Source organism: Oncorhynchus kisutch, linkage group LG30 (assembly GCF_002021735.2).
Source record: "Oncorhynchus kisutch isolate 150728-3 linkage group LG30, Okis_V2, whole genome shotgun sequence".
In the NCBI taxonomy this organism is placed as follows: Eukaryota; Metazoa; Chordata; class Actinopteri; order Salmoniformes; family Salmonidae; genus Oncorhynchus; species Oncorhynchus kisutch.
The window spans coordinates 16,876,945-16,898,626 of NC_034203.2; the positions used below are offsets into that span (position 1 = coordinate 16,876,945).

The 21,682-nt window shown below is 42.2% G+C and overlaps 1 protein-coding gene across 3 annotated transcripts; it reads left to right on the forward strand.

The window, feature by feature from the left end:
• The first annotated feature begins 380 nt into the window (after positions 1 to 380).
• On the forward strand, positions 381 to 20,880 carry LOC109874810 (cAMP-responsive element modulator). Of its 3 annotated transcripts, XM_020466811.2 has the most exons (8): positions 381 to 529; positions 4,443 to 4,563; positions 4,814 to 4,945; positions 5,753 to 5,844; positions 7,883 to 8,025; positions 8,522 to 8,698; positions 17,796 to 17,958; positions 18,327 to 20,880. In XM_020466811.2, the coding sequence occupies exons 2-8, from the start codon at positions 4,447 to 4,449 to the stop codon at positions 18,469 to 18,471; spliced, it is 969 nt and encodes a 322-aa protein (XP_020322400.1). In that variant the 5' UTR covers positions 381 to 529; positions 4,443 to 4,446; the 3' UTR covers positions 18,472 to 20,880. The 3 variants fall into 3 exon arrangements, with proteins under 3 accessions (XP_020322400.1, XP_020322401.1, XP_020322402.1); XM_020466812.2 differs by lacking the exon at positions 4,443 to 4,563 and having other exon boundaries at positions 382 to 529; XM_020466813.2 differs by lacking the exons at positions 381 to 529; positions 4,443 to 4,563; positions 4,814 to 4,945; ... (1 more) ...; positions 7,883 to 8,025; positions 8,522 to 8,698 and adding an exon at positions 13,843 to 14,024.
• Positions 20,881 to 21,682: the final 802 nt, after the last annotated feature.

Below are 21,682 nucleotides of genomic sequence, written 5' to 3' on the forward strand. Positions count from 1 at the left end.
AATGCAGTGTTTTCTTCTCCTTTACAACCACTAGATGGCACATTTGGGTAATATTTAAATATTGTACGTAACAGGTTAGGCCTCCAAAATATGAACAAAATATACATGTCAAACTATTTAGTGTGTAACGTTACTGTGCATATGGGATGGATTAGATAATTACAGAATGCTTGGTCTACTCTTTAAACGTATTTTTCACTTTGTCAGTAACCTATTGATTTTGATATACGGTATCAAAAAGGTTAAATATAAGTTAATTATAACATGTTTTTACGAGTCGTGCAGTACATTGCTGTCTAGAGTCATACAATTGTAGAGAAATTATATTTGTTGTCCTCAATCTACAGTAGTGTGTAAAGCTCCTCCCATGTGTAGTTTTTTCCCCTGTGGTGTTCAGTTGGAGAGGACGAGCGCTTGGTCGACATTTTAGCACTGCATCATCAAGACTGACGTGGGGAATACGTGGGCAGAGGGTCGAGCCATCCACTCCTACCATAATTAGTGACGAGTCTGACTACGTAAAACTTTGGTAAGTTATTACACGGTAGACTAGTCGTGGGACTCGTTCTGAAGAAAAAAAGTAGAGCCAACAAAACAGAAAGATCACCGTTTACAATGACGCATGGACAAACTTCCAATTTGTCAGTTGAATCTACAGGCTAATGACAATGTTAGCTAAAGCTAGTTGCTAGCTCTGGTTACGTGGGCAATCTCCTTCCTGTGTGTTAGCCAGCTGAACTACTTTATGCATTGACACGAATGGAACAGTTTGCTCGCTTGCTAACTAACGTTAAACTGGCATAGACAGAGTGAATTGGCTTGCCAGCCAGCGTCCGTATTACTTAAAAAAAAACTAGAAGCTGTCTGCTACTAGCTAACGTTAGTTACGTGAGAAATAACGTTTGCTATCCACCTTTCATGCATTTCGGTGTTACATCGCAGTTTCTCTCGAGCGTTTGTCTTCAGCTGTATAAATTACGCTACTCCATTCGCGTTACATTTTTGGGGAAAGGTAACGTTAGTCAGCCAGCTTACGAAAAAAATACCCTGTTAATAAATGTACCCAAAGTATATCTGGTTTAGGTGCTGAATATGGCTACAGATGTTATAAGCTAGCTCGCTACAAATGAACAATTTCAGAGTGACAGCTTCGAAACTCTGGACCCTCCCCTTTTGTATTCAGACAGGCATGCGGCTGTCTTTGCTACATGGGAGTTTTTCCGGGGGGCACAGCTCTGACTGGGGAAAATCTTTTGGAACGGTTATCCAACTCGGAATTCCAACTCAGAAACCCTGGTTTCTTTATAGCGCTCCGACCTGAAGATCACCGACTTCATGTTTTAGAACTCTTTTTTTCCCCCCGGAGGTCCCAGTTGACTTGAAAGAACCATAAAAAATGGAAAACATGAACCAAGCAAACGCAACAATCACGTTTCACACAATGTTTAATTTAATATATTAATTTGAATTAAATCAAACGTTTGTGTTTCATGTAATGCATTGTCACTGAAGGGGTTTGTTCTGTAGTGACAGTAGGCCACTTGTAACTTAATCAAAAGCCCTCGAATTGATGGCATTTGTTCTCCAACATGCAAAGACACTAGGCATTCCTTGCATTTCTTTAAAGTGTGTATCCCAGTTTAATCAATATGTTTACAGCACAGGAGGACCCTAACACAATACTTTAACGAATGGCCTCCCAAGTGGCGTAGCGATCTAATGTACTGCATCTCAGTGCAAGAGGCGTCACTACAGACCCTTGTTCGATTCCAAGCTGTATCACAACTGGCCGTGATTGGGAGTCCCATAGGGCGGTGCGCAATTGACCCAGCGTGGTCTGGGTTAGGTTTTGACCGGGGTAGGCCGTCATTGTAAATAAAAATGTGTTCTTAACTGATTTGCCTAGTTAAATAAAACACATGTGCTAACAGTTCTGTTACATATTCTTATGCATTCCTTTACACTTGTGTGTATAAGGTAGTTGTTGTGAAATTGTTAGATTACTTGTTAGATATTACTGCATGGTCGGAACTAGAAGCACAAGCATTTTGCTACACTCTCATTAACATCTGCTAACCATGTGTATGTGACCAATAAAATTTGATTTGATTTTGATGGCAAGCCAATCAACCAGCACTGTTTTTGAGTAATCAGGCAGTTGTTCTGTACAAATGACAACATGAATTGCTTTAATCTAATGATATAATATTGAAATAGTCTTAGACTTGCATTTCCCAAAGGGAGTATCATTTGTTCTTATATAATAATCTATTAGGGTGGCTTTTTGTGCACTTTTCAGCAGCCATGGCATCACCCAGGTGGGTGCTACATGTTTTGGCAATGTTCCAAACCAACTCATTACAGAATTCCATTCTTAATGTCACTGTGCAAGTGAAAAGTGATTAGTGCTTTTTTGGGTTGATTCGATTACAAAAAAATCATCATGGTTTTCGGTTTTGATTTAGATTTTTTTTATGTGGATTGAATGCTGAATAAAACAAATGAATAAAAGTCCCATGATGGGAAAGGGGGATACCTAGTCAGTTGTACAACTGAATGTCTTCAACTGAAATGTGTCTTCCGTATTTAACCCGATCCCTCTGAATCAGAGAGGCGCGGGGGGCTGCCTTCATCAACATCCACTTCTTTGGCGCTCGGGGAAAAGGGGGTAACTGAGTTGCTAAGGGGCAGAACGACAGATTTTTACCTTGTCAGCTCGGGGATTCGATCCAACGACCTTTGTAGTGACTGTCCATTACTGCTGATCACTTATTAACCATTTTAATCACTTTACTTTAATAAAATGTTTCAGTTGTGTATATCACATTTGTTTTATTTCATTCTAAGTCATCATCTCTATAGAGCTGCTGCCTATAATGTTTGACAAAATCACTGTTTTAGTAGTTCTTCAAAGTAAATTAGGCATACTTTTATGACTGCTGAATACCAACTATCAATCACTTAGATCATGTATTTTTAAGGTAAAGATACCTCGCAAAGCAACTTATTTCTATCCCTCTTGATCGCACATTCTCTCTCCCTGTCTGCTCCACAGACTGGACAAGTAGGTGGGCGAACAATGGATTATGATCATTGTAGTTAATTACCACGTTTTCTGCGCTCAACTATTTAGAATATTGGCCTGTTGGAAACTGCAACTCTGTACTACATCACACAGTTCAGGCTTGATCTGATTATCTCTAAAGAAACTGCAACTCTGTACTACATCGCACAGTTCAGGCTTGATCTGATTATCTCTAAAGAAACTGCAACTCTGTACTACATCGCACAGTTCAGGCTTGATCTGATTATCTCTAAAGAAACTGCAACTCTGTACTACATCGCACAGTTCAGGCTTGATCTGATTATCTCTAAAGAAACTGCAACTCTGTACTACATCGCACAGTTCAGGCTTGATCTGATTATCTCTAAAGAAACTGCAACTCTGTACTACATCGCACAGTTCAGGCTTGATCTGATTATCTCTAAAGAAACTGCAACTCTGTACTACATCGCACAGTTCAGGCTTGATCTGATTATCTCTAAAGAAACTGCAACTCTGTACTACATCGCACAGTTCAGGCTTGATCTGATTATCTCTAAAGAAACTGCAACTCTGTACTACATCGCACAGTTCAGGCTTGATCTGATTATCTCTAAAGAAACTGCAACTCTGTACTACATCGCACAGTTCAGGCTTGATCTGATTATCTCTAAAGAAACTGCAACTCTGTACTACATCGCACAGTTCAGGCTTGATCTGATTATCTCTAAAGAAACTGCAACTCTGTACTACATCGCACAGTTCAGGCTTGATCTGATTATCTCTAAAGAAACTGCAACTCTGTACTACATCGCACAGTTCAGGCTTGATCTGATTATCTCTAAAGAAACTGCAACTCTGTACTACATCGCACAGTTCAGGCTTGATCTGATTATCTCTAAAGAAACTGCAACTCTGTACTACATCGCACAGTTCAGGCTTGATCTGATTATCTCTAAAGAAACTGCACCGAGAGCACAGATTCTTTTTTTATGGAATTAAAGTAATTGTACCTACGTTGCTCAATTAGTTGTTTAAAAACAGAAAAATAACCAACATTTCGGTTAATTGCCCAGTAATACCCTACACATTTTTGTTGTAGTTTAATTCATTTTTTTCATTGAAATATGGATTCATGGCACAGTGCAGACACAATTTAGAATGAGATTTTGATGTAATATGAGTTGGTGTGGAGTGTTTTCTTATATGCTTTATTGCTTTATAGTCAATTGCAAGTGATCACTCAGAAAAATGGGACAACCAATTTCCTTTGTAATGATACAAAACATAAAAAAATATAAATTAATCAACTACAAGCTACAGGAAGAGTGAAAATAAGGATACATGAAAAAATGGTGAACTTCCCCTTCAATTGTGCTCAATTTCCTGACATATCCAGTCCGATGACCATGGACACAGCGGTTGCGTCATCACAGCAGGATGGAAGTGTTGATTACTCTCTGTCTGATGAAGAACCAAGTCAGAGCGAATCCAACTCACCGACTGCTGTACTTACTCAGGTAGCACCTTTTGTGTAGTGTGTGTTGTGGCCATTATCACTCATCACTCTTATATTCAGAGATGCATCAGGGTCTAAAGCCTGGTCCCAGTTATGTTGGTGCTCTTGCTAACTCCATTTCTCATTGTCAAGCCAAACACAGCAACAAATGACAAGGAGTTGGCATTTAGACACACTGATGCTGGAGTATCCTTTTCTCAAATATTGTTAATGGGTAGTAAAACAATTGAACGTCTCTTGTTTTTCTCCAGGTTTCCGGAACAGGAGACTCCGCTGGCATGACAGTGGTGCAGTTACCTGTTGAGCAGACAGTTCAGGTCCAGGCTGTCATCCAGGCTCCTCAGGCCTCTGTCATCCAGTCACCACAGATGCAGACTGTACAGGTAGCTACTAGAGCTCCATCCCTTCCTTATACCCTCAGGTTGGGTCCCAACTTGCATCTCCTTCCCTATAGTTCACTACTTTTGTCATTGGGGACAAAGCCTCAAGGGTCACTCGTCTTGGCTCAATACAGTAATTCAGTAGTTCGTTTTTTTCCCCCATAGAACAATTCCAGAATGGTTTTAGGGACTTGTAGCTGTAGTTTGTTAACCTGAGTGCCAGCCTGTCCCATCATGCCAAATTCTTGTCACTCTTTGCCATGTCGTTGATAATGACAGCAATGGAGTTAGGAAGAGCACAGACATATCTGGGGCCAGGCTAGTAGTTTCTGATGTTGTGTATCTGTGATGCCAAGGATGTAACAAAGGGTATCTTCACATCTTTAGGTGTGGGTGTTCTGGCTCAGATTGCTGCATTACTCTTAATTGGCCTTGTCTGAGAAATGGAATCTGTGATTTAAGCTAATCAGTTTGACCTTCATGCACCGGATGTTGTATTGTGTCTGGCAGTCTCTTAGAAAACATGCTGTCTGCTTGCATTCGACAAATCAGCACGTCACGCTCATTTTCCCTTTTTTCTCTAAATCACACTCCCCAACAAAGAATGAGTCACAAATGGCACTCTATTCCCTATAGTGCACTACCTTTGACTAGAGCCATGTGAATAGGGCAATAGGGTGTTATTTGGGACACAACCTGAGATTTATACTGTTTTGGAAAGACTTTTATGTTTCAGTATTCAGTAAGGTATTTTAAAATGGAGGGAGGTGGCCCTACACAGTGTCTATGCATTACTTTTTTGTTCTCCAGATCACCTCTATAGCTGGGCTTGAAGGTGGGGAGTCGGCAGTCACAGACACACAGAAAAGAAGAGAGATTCTCTCAAGACGCCCATCTTATCGGTAGGCAGACATGAAAACATTGCAAATATAAAAATTGTATGTGTCCCAAAGGACACCTTATTCCCTATATAGTGTATTACTTTTGACCAGACATCTATGGGCCCTGGTTAAAAGTAGTGCACTATAAATGGATCAGGGTGTAAGTTTATATATTTGGGGCAGCACGTAGTGTAGCGGTTAGGAGTGTTGGACCAAAAGGTCACTGGTTTGAATACCCGATCCGACTAGGTAAAAAATATGTCTGTGCTCTTCAACAAGGCACTTAACCCTAATTGCTCCTGTAAGTCTGCTAAATGACAACATTTTGATATACAGTTCAATCGGAAAGTATTCAGACCGCTTGACCTTTTCCACATTTTGATATGTTACAGCCTTATTATAAAATTGATTAAAAACACAAAATATCCTCAATCTACTCACAATACCCCATAATGACAAAGTAAAAACATATTTTAACAAATTTGAAAAAATGAAAAAATATAATATTACATTTAAATAAGTATTCAGACCCTTTACTCAGTACTTTGATGAAGCACCTTTGGCAGCGATTACAGCCTAGAGTCTTCTTGGGTATGATGCTACATGCTTGGTACACCTGTATTTGGGGTTTCTACCATTCCCCTCTGCAGATCCTCTCAAGCTCTGTCAGGTTGGATGAGGAGCATCGCTGCACAGCTATTTTCAGGTCTCTCCAGAGATGTTTGATTGGGTTCAAGTCTAGGCTCTGGCTGGGCCACTCAAAGAAGCCACTCCTGCGTTGTCTTGGCTGCGTTGTCTTGGCTGTGTGCTTATGGTTGTTGTCCTGTTGGAAGGTGAACCTTCGACCCATTTTGAAGTCCTGAGCGCTCTGGAGGAGGATCTCTCTGTACTTTGCTCCGTTCATCTTTGCCTCGATCCTGACTAGTCTCCCAGTCCATGCCGATGAAAGAAATCCCCACAGTGTGATGCTGCCACCACCATTCTTCACCGTGTGGATGGTGCTAGGTTTCCTCCAGACGTGACACTCGGCATTCATGCCAAAGTGTTGAATTTTGGTTTCATCAGACCAGAGAATCTTGTTTCTCATGGTCTGAGAGACTTTAGGTGCCGTTTGGCAAACTCCAAGCAGGCTGTCATGTGCCTTTTACTGAGGAGTGGCTTCCGTCTGGCCACTCTACCAAAAAGGACTGATTGGTGGAGTGCTGCAGAGATTGTTGTCCTCCCGTCTCCACAAAGGAACTCTAGAGCGCTGTCAGAGTGACCATCAGATTCTTGGACACATCCCTGACCAAGGCCGTTCTCCCCCAATTGCTCAGTTTGGCCGGGCAGCCAGTCTTGGTGGTTCCAAACTTCTTTGATTTGAATAATGTTGGAGGCCACTGTGTTCTTGGGGACCTTCAATGCTGCAGAAATGTTTTCGTACCCTTCCCCAGCCTCAACACAATCCTGTCTCTGAGCTTGGTTTTTGCTCTGACATGCACTGTCAACTGTGGGACCTTATATAGACAGATGTGTGCCTTTCTTAATCATGTCCAAACAATTGCATTTTTTTAAAAACTAGTCAGTTAAGAACAAATTCTTATTTACAATGATGGCCTACCCCGGCCAAACCCGGACGACGCTGGGCCAATTGCGCACCGCACAATGGGACTCCCAATCACGGCCGGGTGTGATACACTTAGATGCAGTGCCTTAGACCGCTGCGCCATTCGGGAGCCACAGGTGGACTCCAAGTTGTAGAAATATCTCAAGGATGATCAATGGAAACAGGATGCACCTGAGCTCAATAGCAAAGGGTCTGAATAGTTATGTAAATAAGGTATTTCTGTTTTTATTTTGAATACTTTTGCAAACATTTCTAAAGGCGTGTTTTCACTGTCATTATGGGGTATTGTGTGTATATTGCTGAGGATTGTTTTTTTTAGAATAAGGCTGTAATGTAACAAAATGTGGAGAAAGTCTAGGGGTCTGAATACTTTCCAAAGGCACTGTATAACCATTGACATTTCAAAGCAATCCAAGCAGAGTAGTTTATTACGTGCTTTCCTCTTTCCTTCAGAAAAATCCTCAATGAACTATCAACGGATTCCTCCTCAATTCCAAGAATTGAGGAGGAGAAACCTGAAGATGAGGTTCCACCCTCCAGTGTCTCTTCAGTTCAAGTTCCAACTTCAATCTATCAGACCAGCTGTGGCCAATACAGTGAGTTTCATTAGGCTCTGGTGAAAAGTGGTGCACTATACAAGGAATAGGTTGCCATAGTTGATACGCAACTATGGTGTAAATGTTGACGTGCACTCACTATTGTGACATTAAGTTCTATATCCACTTTGTGTTATTGTGTAAGAGATCTTAAACTAAGGATTCATTGTGGAGGCTAAATTCATGCATCAATAAGCCAGTCACCCAACCTTACCATCCATAATGTACAGTACTTTTTTATATTTGAAGAAAACATCTATTCTAATAGATCGAAAGGTGCTGCTTAGAAACGGCTGATAACAGTAATGAGCTATTTGTCGCAGTGGTCAAAAATGCAGAACTGCATGTGACTTTTGTCCCTTGTTGACAAAATAAACACCCACACCCTTTTACTTCTGCACATTGATTATTCATGTTTTGGTACCTTCTTTAGATTCACACTAACATCCACATATACCTCTGAGTAACCCTTCTAAAAACGTGTGTCCCTCCTCAGTTGCCATCACCCAGGGGGGAGCCATCCAGATAGCCAGCCCAGGCAGTGAGGGCCTCCAGGGTGTACAGTCGCTGGCCATGTCCAACTCTGGTACCCAGATCCTGCAGTACGCATCCCAGGCAGGGGACTCTGGACAGCAGTTATTCTCTGTGCAAGGTGGCCAGATGGTGATACAAGGTAAGAACTGAACTGAACCCTTTACACTCATGGGAATTGGCTTATGTGGATACGTCTAAATTAAACTGTTTCTTACAGAGGAAATATGAAAAGCATATACATACCCATGGTCGCAATTGAAAGGGAACAGTTTGGAGATTATGGGAAAATGATGAGACCAAAGTTGAGGACACAACAGTTCACAAGACTGAATCCAAACACTACAATGTTGATTTTATGTGCATTTTACGTTTACTGTACTTTTCACCATATTTGTTGATAACGAAATCTGAAAATACTGTGGATACATTCAGTAACATGATAAGAATATTCCTGGAACATGTGGGGTAGGTGCAACATAAGGGTTTGAGTTAGAGGACTAACTGGTGTCTCCAAGTGGACACACATCTCTCCAAAGTACACAGTTCCTAAGTCATTTCAATGCACTTTTATGACTCAAAGAAGTCTTCAACACTAAGGTACTTTTTGGAGCTCTTTTAGCTGTGCCGTTGAGGGACTAGAGCAAGCACACTTGTAGTGTTTTTGTTTAGAACACAACCCTGCATCCCCACTATCACTGTCGTTGTTTACTCAATCCAAAAACACAATCTGGGTCAGGTAGGAATTATTTAAAATTGTTCTATTGCCAACATGGTTATCTAAATTATAAAATAAATCTTAGTGTTAGGCTTTTACAAGGCAATTCAGAGAAACGGATCGTTATTTTGGTGTGCATAGAAAGGAGTCATGAGTGCCTTCAGGTGTTCCGCAGTGAATTCTCTTTACAACAGGCAAACAGGCTCATTCTGTTCAGAACAACCCAGGGTTTGACGCCATGTCATCTTGTAACTGTACATCAAACATAGTGATCAGGGTAGCCTAGTGGGCGAAAGGATAGCCCTCTAACCACTAGGGTAGCCTAGTGGGCGACAGGATAGCCCTCTAACCACTAGGGAAGCCTAGTGGTTAGAGTGTTGGACTAGTAACCGAAAGGTTGCAAGTTCAAATCCCCGAGCTGACAAGGTACAAATCTGTTGTTCTGCCCCTGAACAGGCAGTTAACCCACTGTTCCTAGGCCGTCATTGAAAATAATAATTTGTTCTTAACTGACTTTCCTAGTTAAATAAAGGTAAAATAAAAACATTGAGTTTTATGATATGGAAATGTGAAATGCACATTTAGAATCACAGTGTTTGGCCTGCTTGTATGACATCAAAGTGGTATTTATTATAATCCTCAATGTCTCCAAAATACATAGAGCCCTTTTCATTTACAGGATTTCCCTCACTCAGACAACCCAAAATCTGCAAAAGTTGCCCAATTAGCAGGAGGGATGGGGGCAACTTCTTGTTGTGTGCGGTGCTCAAGTTCAGAACGGCTTGTCAGTCAAAACCCATACAGCACTGTGAAGCACAGAGTCTGAGCTCTGATGTCATACATAGTATGTTACTGTACAGCCACTGCGTTTCAATTTAGTTACTAATCAGTGCCCAAATTTGCCTTTTTCAACCTGAACACGGACGGGTATGAGTGTAAAGGGCTACATGAACTCCAAACTCTTTATGTCCCAAATGGCATGCTGTTCCCTAAATCAGGATGTTTTTATTTTATTGTCCAGTGTTGGTGATCACGTGCCCACTGGAGCCGCTTCTTCTTGTTTTTAGCTAATAGGAGTGGAACCCGGTGTGTGGTCGTCTGCTGCAATAGCCCACCCGTGACTCGGACCGACTAGCCCACCCGTGACTCGGACCGACTAGCCCACCCGTGACTCGGACCGACTAGCCCACCCGTGACTCGGACCGACTAGCCCACCCGTGACTCGGACCGACTAGCCCACCCGTGACTCGGACCGACTAGCCCACCCGTGACTCGGACCGACTAGCCCACCCGTGACAAGGACCGACTAGCCCACCCGTGACAAGGACCGACTAGCCCACCCGTGACAAGGACCGACTAGCCCACCCGTGACAAGGACCGACTAGCCCACCCGTGACAAGGACCGACTAGCCCATCCGTGACTCGGACCGACTAGCCCACCCGTGACTCGGACCGACTAGCCCTTCCGTGACTCGGACCGACTAGCCCTTCCGTGACTCGGACCGACTAGCCCTTCCGTGACTCGGACCGACTAGCCCTTCCGTGACTCGGACCGACTAGCCCTTCCGTGACTCGGACCGACTATCCCACCCGTGACTCGGACCGACTAGCCCACCCGTGACAAGGACCGACTAGCCCACCCGTGACAAGGACCGACTAGCCCACCCGTGACTCGGACCGACTAGCCCACCCGTGACTCGGACCGACTAGCCCACCCGTGACTCGGACCGACTAGCCCACCCGTGACTCGGACCGACTAGCCCTTCCGTGACAAGGACCGACTAGCCCTTCCGTGACAAGGACCGACTAGCCCTTCCGTGACAAGGACCGACTAGCCCTTCCGTGACAAGGACCGACTAGCCCACCCGTGACTCGGACCGACTAGCCCACCCGTGACTCGGACCGACTAGCCCACCCGTGACTCGGACCGACTAGCCCACCCGTGACTCGGACCGACTAGCCCACCCGTGACTCGGACCGACTAGCCCACCCGTGACTCGGACCGACTAGCCCACCCGTGACTCGGACCGACTAGCCCACCCGTGACTCGGACCGACTAGCCCACCCGTGACAAGGACCGACTAGCCCACCCGTGACAAGGACCGACTAGCCCACCCGTGACAAGGACCGACTAGCCCACCCGTGACAAGGACCGACTAGCCCATCCGTGACTCGGACCGACTAGCCCACCCGTGACTCGGACCGACTAGCCCTTCCGTGACTCGGACCGACTAGCCCTTCCGTGACTCGGACCGACTAGCCCTTCCGTGACTCGGACCGACTAGCCCTTCCGTGACTCGGACCGACTAGCCCTTCCGTGACTCGGACCGACTATCCCACCCGTGACTCGGACCGACTAGCCCACCCGTGACAAGGACCGACTAGCCCACCCGTGACAAGGACCGACTAGCCCACCCGTGACTCGGACCGACTAGCCCACCCGTGACTCGGACCGACTAGCCCACCCGTGACTCGGACCGACTAGCCCACCCGTGACTCGGACCGACTAGCCCTTCCGTGACAAGGACCGACTAGCCCTTCCGTGACAAGGACCGACTAGCCCTTCCGTGACAAGGACCGACTAGCCCTTCCGTGACAAGGACCGACTAGCCCACCCGTGACAAGGACCGACTAGCCCACCCGTGACAAGGACCGACTAGCCCACCCGTGACAAGGACCGACTAGCCCACCCGTGACAAGGACCGACTAGCCCACCCGTGACAAGGACCGACTAGCCCACCCGTGACAAGGACCGACTAGCCCACCCGTGGCTCGGACCGACTAGCCCACCCGTGACTCGGACCGACTAGCCCACCCGTGACAAGGACCGACTAGCCCACCCGTGGCTCGGACCGACTAGCCCACCCGTGACAAGGACCGACTAGCCCATTTGCTTTGCTGGTGTTTTCAGTCTTTTACGTCTAGCAACGAAATGTTTTTTTTATTAAAATATCAATTATAACAAAAAAATGCTCAGAACTTAGGTGGCCAAATAAAATCACCTGAAAGCCAAATTCGGTCCCAGTTTGGGAACACTGCCCTATATAATGCAATACATTTTGGACGCAGTCTGAACTTTATAACCATCTGGTCTTTCTGTCCTTAGGCTTCCTAGTCATTTCATTAGATTACATTGAAATAGTGTGATTCATTAAGTCATGGGTTTGCATTCATTTAGCAGAAGAACAGAAGAAGGCTCTCTAAGTGGCTGGAGCATGACTAGTTTTTCTCAAAGAAATGTCAAGCATGGTTGGTTGACCCTGTAATGTTACTTACAGTACCATGCAACCAGTGTCATGATTTAACAATAGAGTATACACTACCGTTCAAAAGTTTGGGGTCACTTAGAAATGTCCTTGTTTTTAAAAGAAAAGCTCAAATTTCTGTCCCTTTAAAAGGCCAGCATCCCGGAGTCGCCTCTTCACTTTTGACACTACGGGTACTATTTAATGAAGCTGCCAGTTGAGGACTTGTCAGGCGTCTGTTTCTCAAACTAGATACTCTAATGTACTTGTCCTCTTGCTCAGTTGTGCACCAGGGCCTCCCATTCCTCTTTCTATTCTGGTTAGATACATTTTGCGCTGTTCTGTGAAGGGAGTAGTACACAGCGTTGTACGAGATCTTCAGTGTCTTGGCAATTTCTCGCATGGAAAAGCCTTCATTTCTCAGAACAAGAATAGACTGACAAGTTTTGGAAGAAAGTTAATTGTTTCTGGCCATTTTGAGCCTGTAATCGAACCCACAAATGCTGATGCTCTATATACCCCGTTAGTCTAAAAATGACAGTTTTATTGCTTCTTTAATTAGCACAACAGTTTTCAGCTGTGCTAATATAATTGCAAAGGGGTTTTCTAATGATCAATTAGCCTTTTTAAAATGATAAACTTGGATTAGCTAACACAATGTGCCATTGGAACACAGGAGTGATGTTTGCTGATAATGGGCCTCCTATGTAGATATAACATAAAAAAATCAGCCGTTTCCAGCTACAATAGTCATTTACAACATTAACAATGTCTGGACTGTATTTCTGATCGATTTGATATTATATTAATGGATGAAAAATTAGATTTTCTTTCAAAAACAAGGACATTTCTAAGTGAGCCCAAACTTTTGAATGGTAGTGTATATTAATGGTTTTAGATAGTTCATCAGAGCATTGTAATGGTTTCCCTTAAATGTCAGTTTCCCTGTATTTCAATGGTACTTCTTTACAGCTGGACTTATTTTCCAGAGAAACGGATGAAAAACCTTAAATCATATAATCCTAACAAGTAGTAAAAGCCAATCCCCAGGGACTGCTTCAATCAGGGTGCTCACATTAGTACTACGACTGCTGTTATTTGGGCACACTAACCTCCTGTTTGATCTCCGTTGCCTAGTTGCGTCATAGGGTCTAAAAATATCCAGCTAGCCCTCCCTGCGTCTTTCCTTCCCTCCCCCCTGTCTCGCTGCATTGTGTTGCTCCACTTTAGCATTTGATCCAGGAGAAGAGCAGGGGGAGGGGCCTCGCGGCAGAATGTCTTATTGACTTCAGCAGGGCCAGTGATGTCATTGTGATGTCAATGTCCCTAATTGTAATTTTGTGCAAAGTTGATGGGTGACCCCTCCATGTAGAGAGCAGGCAGAGCGAAACACACACAGGCAGATAGAAAGACACAGTCTAATAAAGACAGAGAAAGTGTCTGGTTCTGTGGAGCCTGTGTTAGAGTAGAATATATGGCTGTTACTGGAGATGAGACTGAATCAGGTATGGAACTGTCGTTTTTAAGTTTTCCTTTCTAAGTGTTTCTCAGACTTAGATTTTCATAGAAAATGAAATGTTGCATGCTGGCAGTAATTGAAAATGTATAGCTGCATTGTTGTACAATTCAGATATCAATCTGAATCGTCTATATTTCGACGGCTAAATACATCATTTTATACGTTTTGTTTTTGGGAGGAATGACTTTAAAGTTGGGTTGGTTAAATGTCTTTACAGAACTTTTAAGCATTGATAAAAACGTGTATGTAGTCTACCAAAGGTTCGCTTGGAGTCTTCAGAGTATTTTTTCAAGATACTGAGTGTTTTTAAGGGAACAGAGGAAACCAATAGCAAACTGAGACGTGCACTGACTGAGGGTTAATAGCTAGCTACCACAGAGGCACATTGCCCACAGTTCTTTCTGAGACTTGAACACCTTGCAAGAGGACTGTATAATTACCATTCAACATTCCTGTAGTGAAAAGCTAGACATAATTGTTGACCGAACAAGGCGGTAAGTGTTTGGTTAGCTTGCTCAATCCGCCGGTACCGGTCTGCCTGCCCCCTGAAATGCTCAAACAGAATGCTTCTCTGGATCAGTGAGGGGTGGTGGATGTGTGTTGACGTCAATCCGGTTTCCTGGAAGCAGATCTGGGCAGGGAAATGAAAATGTGTCGAGTGAGACCCAGATTGACGTCAGCAGGGAGTCATGCTGTGATTAGGCTACAGACAGAACAGAGCCCTCTGAGAGCAGTGAGCACAGCGTAGGCGATGCCAGTTTTAGTAATCCACTCAGATGACGACAGAGAGAGAAGAGCTCAGCCTGGTGTAGCCCCTCACATCTGCAGGCTGATGCTTGCTCACTCACGCGTTAAAACACTAGTGCAGTGGTAGCATTTGGGCTATTATCAAGTCATAAATGTTACCAATTTAGTTTTTTGTGAAAGCATAGTTGTTTTGTATAAGTGTTTGTTCTTGCCATATAGGTGCCTTCAGAAAGTATTCATACCCCTTGATTTATTCCACGTTGTTATACAGCCTGAATTCAACATTTATTTAAAAAAAAATCTTACCAATCTACACACAATATCCAATGACAATGTGAAAAGATGTTTTTAGACATTTTTACAAATGTATTGAAAATGAAATACTGAAATGTCTCATATACATAAGTATTCACACGCCTGAGTCAGTACATGTTAGAATCACCTTATTCTTTAAACAATTCTTCAAGCTCTGTCAAGTTGTTTGTTGATTTTTTTGCAGATTTAAAACTGTAATTAGGCATATCAGGAACATTCAATGTAGTCTTGGTAAGCATCTCCATTGTTTTAGGTTATTGTCCTGCTGAAAGGTTAATTTGTCTCCCAGTGTCTGTTGGAAAGTAAACTGAACAAGGTTTTCTTCTAGGATTTTTCCTGTGCTTAGCTCTATTCTGTGTCTCTTTATCCTCCAAAAATCCCTAGTCTATGACAGCACCCATAACATGATGCAGCCACCTCCATGCTTGAAAATATGAAGAGTGGTACTGTGTGTGTGTTGTGTTAGATTTTCCCCAAACATAACACTTTGTATTCAGGTCAAAGTTAAATTTCTTTGCCACATTTTTTGCAGTTTTACTTTAGTGCCTTGCAAACAGGATTATTGTTTTGGAATATTTTTATTCTGTACAGGCTTCCTTTTCATTCTTCACTCTGTCATTTAGGTTAGTATTGTGGAGTAAGTAGAATGTTGTTAATCCATCCTCAGTTTTCACATATCAGCCATTAAACTGTGTAACTGTTTTAAAGTCACCATAGGCCTCATGGTGAAATCCCTGAGTGGTTTCCTTCCTCTCCTGCAACTGAATTAGAAAGGACACCTGTCTCTTTGTAGTGACTGGGTGTATTGATACACCATCCAAAGTGTAATTAATAACTTCACCATGCTCAAAGGGATATTCCATGTCTGCTTTTTGCTATTTTTACCGATCTCGGGTCTGTAGTGACACCTCAAGCACTGCGACGCATTTGTAAATATGAAAACATAATTACACTTTGACATTGAGGTATTATGTGTAGGCCAGTGACACAAAATCTACATTTAATCCATTTTAAATCGGGCTGTAACACAAAATGTGGAAAAAGTCAAGGGTTGTGAATACTTTCTGAAGGCACTGTAAGCATGATGATAGTTTGTGACAAACATCTTTAGTTTTCTCTCCTGTAGTTATGTTGCAGTTACTATTAGAGGAGATTAGAATGGTATTTATCAAAATACCAGCGATCGGATGAGAGTCTCAATTTCTAAACCAAGGAGCACATTGGAAATAAGTGTATTTTACGCTTTTATGTGTTATCCTCAGATTTAAAATATATATGTATTTTGTATGTATTTTAAAAAGTGTCTGAAATGTACAGTACCAGTCAAGACACACCTACTCATTCCAGGGTTTTTCTTTATTTTCTACATTGTAGAGTAGTGTAGTGTAGAGTAGTGTAGTGTAGAGTAGTGTAGAGTAGTGAAGACATCAAAACTATGAAATAACACATATGGAATGATGTAGTAACCAAAAAAGTGTATAACAAATCAAAATATATTTTATATTTGAGATTCTTCAAAGTAGCCACCCTTTGCCTTGATGACTTTTGACTGGTACGGTATATTGGGAAATAGATTAGAGGTATACAGTATAGAAAGTGAGTCGGGGAATGGGGGATCAAACCGCTCTCTAGGGGCAAATGTGGTTCAAGGGCGGCAGCACTACCACTAGACTACCCCCTGGCAACTCTGGGATTTCTTTGTACTTTGAAATTAATTTAAAAACAATCATCACCAAATAATGTAGGCTGCTATCAGTGAGGCTGTCTCTTCCTTCTCTTTTGATGGCAGTTATCCACCCAGTAACCAGATAATGACAATTGTCTTCACATAATAGTAATTAATCCCCCCCACCATCGCCTATAAAGCTAATATCCTCTCTATTCTTTAATGGCAATGTGCACGTTGATAATCTGATAAAGACAAGAACACTGGTTACATAAAAAACCTCTGAACAAGCAGCTTATGACAACCAATCAGTGAAATGGTTTTTAATTGAGTTAGGCCTACTGTGTTGGGCAAGGTGATTGTCTCTCAATCCTGGTTGTTGGTGTTAAATCACAGGCCATTGGTTAATCTTTTTACAGAGGGGTCAAAGGTGAGGGTTCCTGGCTCTCGTCATGGATCACGCTCTGAATGCATCCCAAATGGCACCATATTCCCTTTATAGTGCACTACTTTTGACCAGGGCCCAGAGGGAATAGAGTGCCATTTGGGATGAATTCTCACACTCTCCCAATACAGATTTGACAGAACTACTCAGAACTACTCCCTAATTTGGCAGCTGTGCTGTGATCTTAAATCTGTCTGTAGAAAAATGACCATTTTAAATTAGGTTTGTTTTGCTAAATTCATTTGTGTCTGTTGGAATCTGGGATTATCTGATCATTTTAATAGAAAGAGTGGTCAGTTGTTTTTTTTTTTTTGCCGTTAAAAGGATTCCCATCTACTTTATTTGTATTTTGTGTTCGTCTAATTTACAGTTGCTTATCCTGTAAATAGATAAGTACTCTTTGTGATTTGAAGGATTGAGTTAAAAAATACAGTATTGATTTTCACCCAGCAAGCTAAGTACAGGTCATTACAAGTGAGAATTTGTATTCCGATGTCCTGTCTGTCTCTCTGTGCAAAGTGATGAACTTGATTTAAGTAAATTACTATCAAAACTAACCCTGATGTTCTGTCTGTGTTTTCTAGCTGCCACTGGAGATATGCCAGGGTACCAGCTGCGTTCGCCCACTTCGGGCCTACCCCAGGGCCTGGTGATGGCTGCGTCCCCAGGCTCCCTGTCCATGCACAGCCCCCCGGTGCACACTGAGGAGGTCACACGCAAGAGGGAGGTCCGCCTCATGAAGAACAGGTGAGACGGACGCAGTTGGCGTCCCAAATGGCACCCTATTCCCTTTACATTTGACCAGAGGCCCTGATCAAAAGTAGTACACAAAAGAGAGTAGGGTGCCTTTTGGGACACAGAAACACATTTTACTTGAATTGCTCTGAATTTGGCTAACAACTGAGAAAGAGGAATAGATTTCAAAATCATTCATACTCATCTTTCAGTTTCCTCCCTTTCCTGTAGATTTTTAAAGCACCCTTTTGATAATTGGTTAGCAATAAAGATTGAGTGGATGTTATGTGACTCGTCTGAAGTGTATTTGTTCACTTTTGATTGGTGCTGAGTGCTGGAATTTCTCCCACTGACCATCTCTTTTCCCCTGTCTTCTCTAGGGAGGCTGCACGGGAGTGCCGCAGGAAAAAGAAAGAGTATGTCCGGTGTCTGGAGAACCGCGTGGGCGTGCTGGAAAACCAAAACAAGACCCTCATCGAGGAACTCCGAGCATTAAAGGACATTTACTGCCACAAGAACGAGTAGCTCAGTAGCTGTACTCAGCCTTGTGCCAGGAGAGAGAGATCCTACTAAAAAGGCTCATATAGTTCAGTTTACAGACTGACTGCTCTAAAAGACTGGAACAAAAACTACTTTCACTGTCTACTCCGCTTTTTCAGGCCCAGTCACTTTGATACTGCATCAGAGGTTGTCAGGCGGCCATAGGCTTGTGCTCTCCGGGCACAAGTCAAGTCTTGCTCTGGCCCAGGGCCCCTGTCTGTCCTCACTCATGCTCTTGCAAGTGAATACACAAGTGTCGCCCAGCCGCGTTTTGCTTTTGCTATTTTCAGTGAGGCAACCAATGAGAAGCCAGCCTGCAGAGGAAAAGGAAGTACATGTGCTTCCTGAAGGCACACCGCTCACCACCACTGACTCACCACAGTGGAGAAGCAAAAGCTAAAGACCTGCGTTAGAGCCTCATTATCAGCCAGCAAGTTTGTGCAAGCAGACTCACCAGCAAGCCAACCTACCTTAGCCTAAGTGCCAGTCTGTTTATGCTATCATGCCAACTCCTCGTTACTTATTGTCATGTTTGGCTTGACAATGAAACCAATCAAGTTGGCAAGAGCACCAATAGATCTAGGACCAGGCTAAACCTACCCATCTTTACTTTTCACTGCTAGCTAGAGTTGTTCTTATATTTCTATTCTCATCTTGGCTGTTGTCAACATTCCTTTGTGAAATGAGATGAACCTCTTCTTTCAGGACGAAGTGTGACGAGTAAATACACTTTCTACATCATTGAAGTTTTGGAATGCTGTATTTGGCCATTTGAATCCATTCAAAAATGTTTATGACTTAAAGGTCCAATGCAACCGTTTTGATCTCCATAGCAACTATTTCCTGGGCTACAATAAAGTACCTTACTGTGATTGTTTTCAATTAAAGTGGTCAAAAATAAACCAAAATTTGCTTCTTAGCAAAGAGCTATTTCTCAAGCAAGAATTTAGCTTGGGCTGTCTGGGAATGGTCTGAGCTGTTATTGGCAGAGAGGTTTGGAACGCTCTTTCTTACAGGTCTAACTAATTTACCACCAGGAAGACCAAAACACCATCCCACAAAAACAGGCTGAAATTTCAGATATTTTTTTCAAACAGCTCTTCCACTAAAAGGGCATTATTGTCATATAGAAAATGACAATTTCACAGCATTATTCCAACCTCATAGTTTTGAAATGATTTTAAAACACATGCAAATCTAGTTTGACCGCACTGGGCCTTTTAATGTGTTACTTGAATTAATGTGTAAGACCCAGTGTCAAGGATGTATCTAACATGCTAGCTTATTTGTCCTGGGATATAAATATTGGGTTGATATTTTACCTGAAATGCTGAATGGTCCTCTTTACCTGAAAAGTCCTCTACCAAATTTGTTTCTCCTCATCTCTCCTCCTTCCTTCAGGCTTCTTTTTTTTCTTCTTGAGACTTCATATGGAGGTTGGAAACCAACATTACACCCACATAGGTATATGCTCCTAAAATCCAATGAGGAGATTTGAGAGGCAGGACTTGCAGCACAGCGCGTTGAGCGTCACAAATAGAAACAAGTTCTATTTTAGCACCCGGCTACGCAGTTGCTCGCTAACGCGCGCAATGATTGAATGCCTTTTACTTGATGTGCTCTTTTCAAATGGCACAGTTCAATTTAAAAAATAAACATGACATGCCCCTCAGAGGAATTTAAATTAAATAATTATATATTTATAGCCATTATCTCACCAAGACCATGTTGAAATGACTACTGCTATGCTACTCTTTCAAAATGGCTACATTTTCCGTTTACTGAATGGCTCACCAATCGTTCTCAACTTTGTCTGTCTTGGAACATTACTGTGAATTAAATGTGAATTACTTTCTAATAACAGGTAGGGTGTGTCCCAAATGGCCCCCTATTCCCTTTATAGAGCACTATTTTAACCAGAGTCTTATGGGTCAAAAGTAGGTCAAAAGTAGTGCACTAAATAAGGAATAGTGTGCCATTTGGGACATGCATAGAGTTCATGACTGCTCTGTTTAAAGGGTATTGCTAATGAATGTCCATGAGACTACAGACTTGACTGATGAAGCCGCTTCATTTTATTTTCTCACACCAGTTCTGCTTGCGTGATTTTGCACCCTCCCGCTTGCTTTGAATTTTGTGGTAACCTTTCTTTCCGTTTACATGTATACGTCCTTTGTATGTTGTCATGCCAGTGGTTATACATTTCAGGTGAGATGTCAAATCAGATGAAAAAGAAAATTGATCTCAGTAAATGTTGTTGGATAGATTTGAAGAGCATGTCAAACAGTTTAGCTCTTAACCAGTTGTACAGCTCGCATTGATCCCTGCTATGTTTGTAAATTGTTTAAAAAAAAATACTATTTCTAATAAAATTTCCAAAAGTTCATACCAGAATAGGAATTTGCAGTGAAAATGTTTGTAAGATTCAATACTAGTCAGAAAACTATACACTATATGGACTGAAGTCTGTTCAACACAATGCCTTTGGGCTTACCACTGAAATCAGCCTGGTCTCGAAGACGTAACATAGTAAATGTAAATTGGAGACTCAAATTATTATCATACACTACATGACCCAAATTATTATCATACACTACATGACCCAAATTATTATCATACACTACATGACCCAAATTATTATCATACACTACATGACCCAAATTATTATCATACACTACATGACCCAAATTATTATCATACACTACATGACCCAAATTATTATCATACACTACATGACCCAAATTATTATCATACACTACATGACCCAAATTATTATCATACACTACATGACCCAAATTATTATCATACACTACATGACCCAAATTATTATCATACACTACATGACCCAAATTATTATCATACACTACATGACCCAAATTATTATCATACACTACATGACCCAAATTATTATCATACACTACATGACCCAAATTATTATCATACACTACATGACCCAAATTATTATCATACACTACATGACCCAAATTATTATCATACACTACATGACCCAAATTATTATCATACACTACATGACCCAAATTATTATCATACACTACATGACCCAAATTATTATCATACACTACATGACCCAAATTATTATCATACACTACATGACCCAAATTATTATCATACACTACATGACCCAAATTATTATCATACACTACATGACCCAAATTATTATCATACACTACATGAC